General features: G+C 36.0%; 1 protein-coding gene across 1 annotated transcript in view; it reads right to left on the bottom strand.

Moving 5' to 3' along the window:
* Positions 1–1,776, bottom strand: part of LOC106519476 (CREB-regulated transcription coactivator 1) — an 8,054-nt gene that overhangs the window by 3,054 nt on the left and 3,224 nt on the right. Inside the window, exons 3-4 of the mRNA XM_014011179.1 lie at positions 978–1,323; positions 676–731 (exon numbers count right to left, since the gene is read on the bottom strand). Of these exons, the coding sequence (XP_013866633.1) occupies positions 676–731; positions 978–1,302 (381 nt within the window). The 5' untranslated portion in view covers positions 1,303–1,323. The remainder of the gene's footprint in view (positions 1–675; positions 732–977; positions 1,324–1,776) is intronic.

Genomic DNA, 1,776 nt, shown 5'->3' on the forward strand with positions numbered 1-1,776 from the left:
GCAATCACTTTTTCACACAGGGCCATGATGGTTTGGATTATTTTCTCCTTTAATAATAAACACCTTCATTTACAAATTGCATTTTGTGTTTACTTGTGTTGTCCTTAACTATTGTTTAAATTGGTTTGATGTTCCGAAACACTTAAGTGTGACAAACATGCAAAAAAACAGCAAATGAGGAAGGGGGCAAACACTTTTTCACACCACTGTATATCCACCTCTAGACTCCTGAAATGTTTCAGTAGAATTGTCAAAAATGTTTTGTGTCGTCAAAGAACAAGCTCTTACACCAAGATGAGCCTATTCAGAACTACTTGTTCCAATTATTAAAATAAAGAGCTCATAACTAATATTTCATTCTTGGACATGTAAATGAATCACAGTTGCTACTATGTACAGAACATATACCTGGAACATACTACCAATACTTAAAATGTTTAAAATTAGCCAATAATCTATTTTAATTCAGAAGCATCTCAATGACTTTTTGTTGATGTAAATGAGGGGATGTAATGTAAAAAGTTGTAAACCTCTAAAGAAAAGCTCTAGTCTGAAATAATTTAAAGTCAGTGTTCAATTCAATTCAAATTCAATTCAAAAATACTTTATTGATCCCAGAGGTAAATTTTGTGTCGTGTTTGATGGTAAAATCCTCAACAATGGAGGAATATTTACCTCCAGTGACGGCTGTTTATTGACATGAACAGCTGAGGTCGACTCACTGGAAGCTCCTGAAATAAAACATAGACAACTAAGTAGACAGTTAAAAAAACATGTAATGCATTGCTGGATTATTAAGCCAACCAATGCCTATCATACCTGCTTTACCTCAAACATTCAGTTCATAAAAAAACAAACTACATAAAAAAAACTAAAATACTGAGGTTCAGGACAAAACTCCAAAATCCAGGATGATTGAATCCTCAACGACTGATGCTAGATGACAAACAGCAGTTTAAAATAAAAATACATTTTACCATTGCTACCTGAAGAAGACGGCCACTGAGGATGCTCCTGGGAAGTGGATGAGTTGTAGCTCTGAGAGGATCCATCAACACCAGTCAACTCCCCACTACTTCCTCCATATGCAGCCTGAGACATATTCAGTCCACACGATGGAAAATTTACAGACTGATCTTGATCTGGTACGGCCTGACTGAGTAACTGAGCTGGGAAAGTTTTATAAGGGACGTTGGCTGGTGGAGGAGGGAAATGCTGGGAGCTACAAGGCTGTGGTCCTTGGTTTGGTTGGGGAAGAGGTACCGGGGACATTGTTTTTCCCCGGCTTGTTGATCCCGGCATCGATGAAGTGTGAGGGGTTTGCTGAGAAAAAGACATCAGTTGAGACTCAGCGGGGATAGAAGTGTTGTGCAAAATCAAGTTGTTCAACGTGTGATCTGTTGTTAGTTATGCAAATTTAGAGTATTTTTATTTGGTCAATAAAATATTTTTAGATTCAACTAAAGAAATGTGAGCAATTTTTGTCTTTCCAAAAAGCAACTGAACTTGTGGGACTATTCTCTAATTAAACAATAATTAAACTGTATTAATCTTTCAAAAATGAAACGATGTCTACTATACTGATGTTTATGAATGAATGAAAAGTGGCTCAAGGGTACTGGGGTAGTTTTGGGAAATCTATTTGAGTGCAGGTTCTGCAAACTTTGAATTAAAAAACTACAAGTATAAGGCAAATGTTACAATTACTATTCTTAGAAAAAAATTATTCAGATTAGTCAAGACGTATAACTAGCTTGTAGTATCAAGGTCATACCT

This window comes from Austrofundulus limnaeus, unplaced genomic scaffold (genome assembly GCF_001266775.1).
Source record: "Austrofundulus limnaeus strain Quisiro unplaced genomic scaffold, Austrofundulus_limnaeus-1.0 Scaffold77, whole genome shotgun sequence".
NCBI classification, from domain to species: domain Eukaryota; kingdom Metazoa; phylum Chordata; class Actinopteri; order Cyprinodontiformes; family Rivulidae; genus Austrofundulus; species Austrofundulus limnaeus.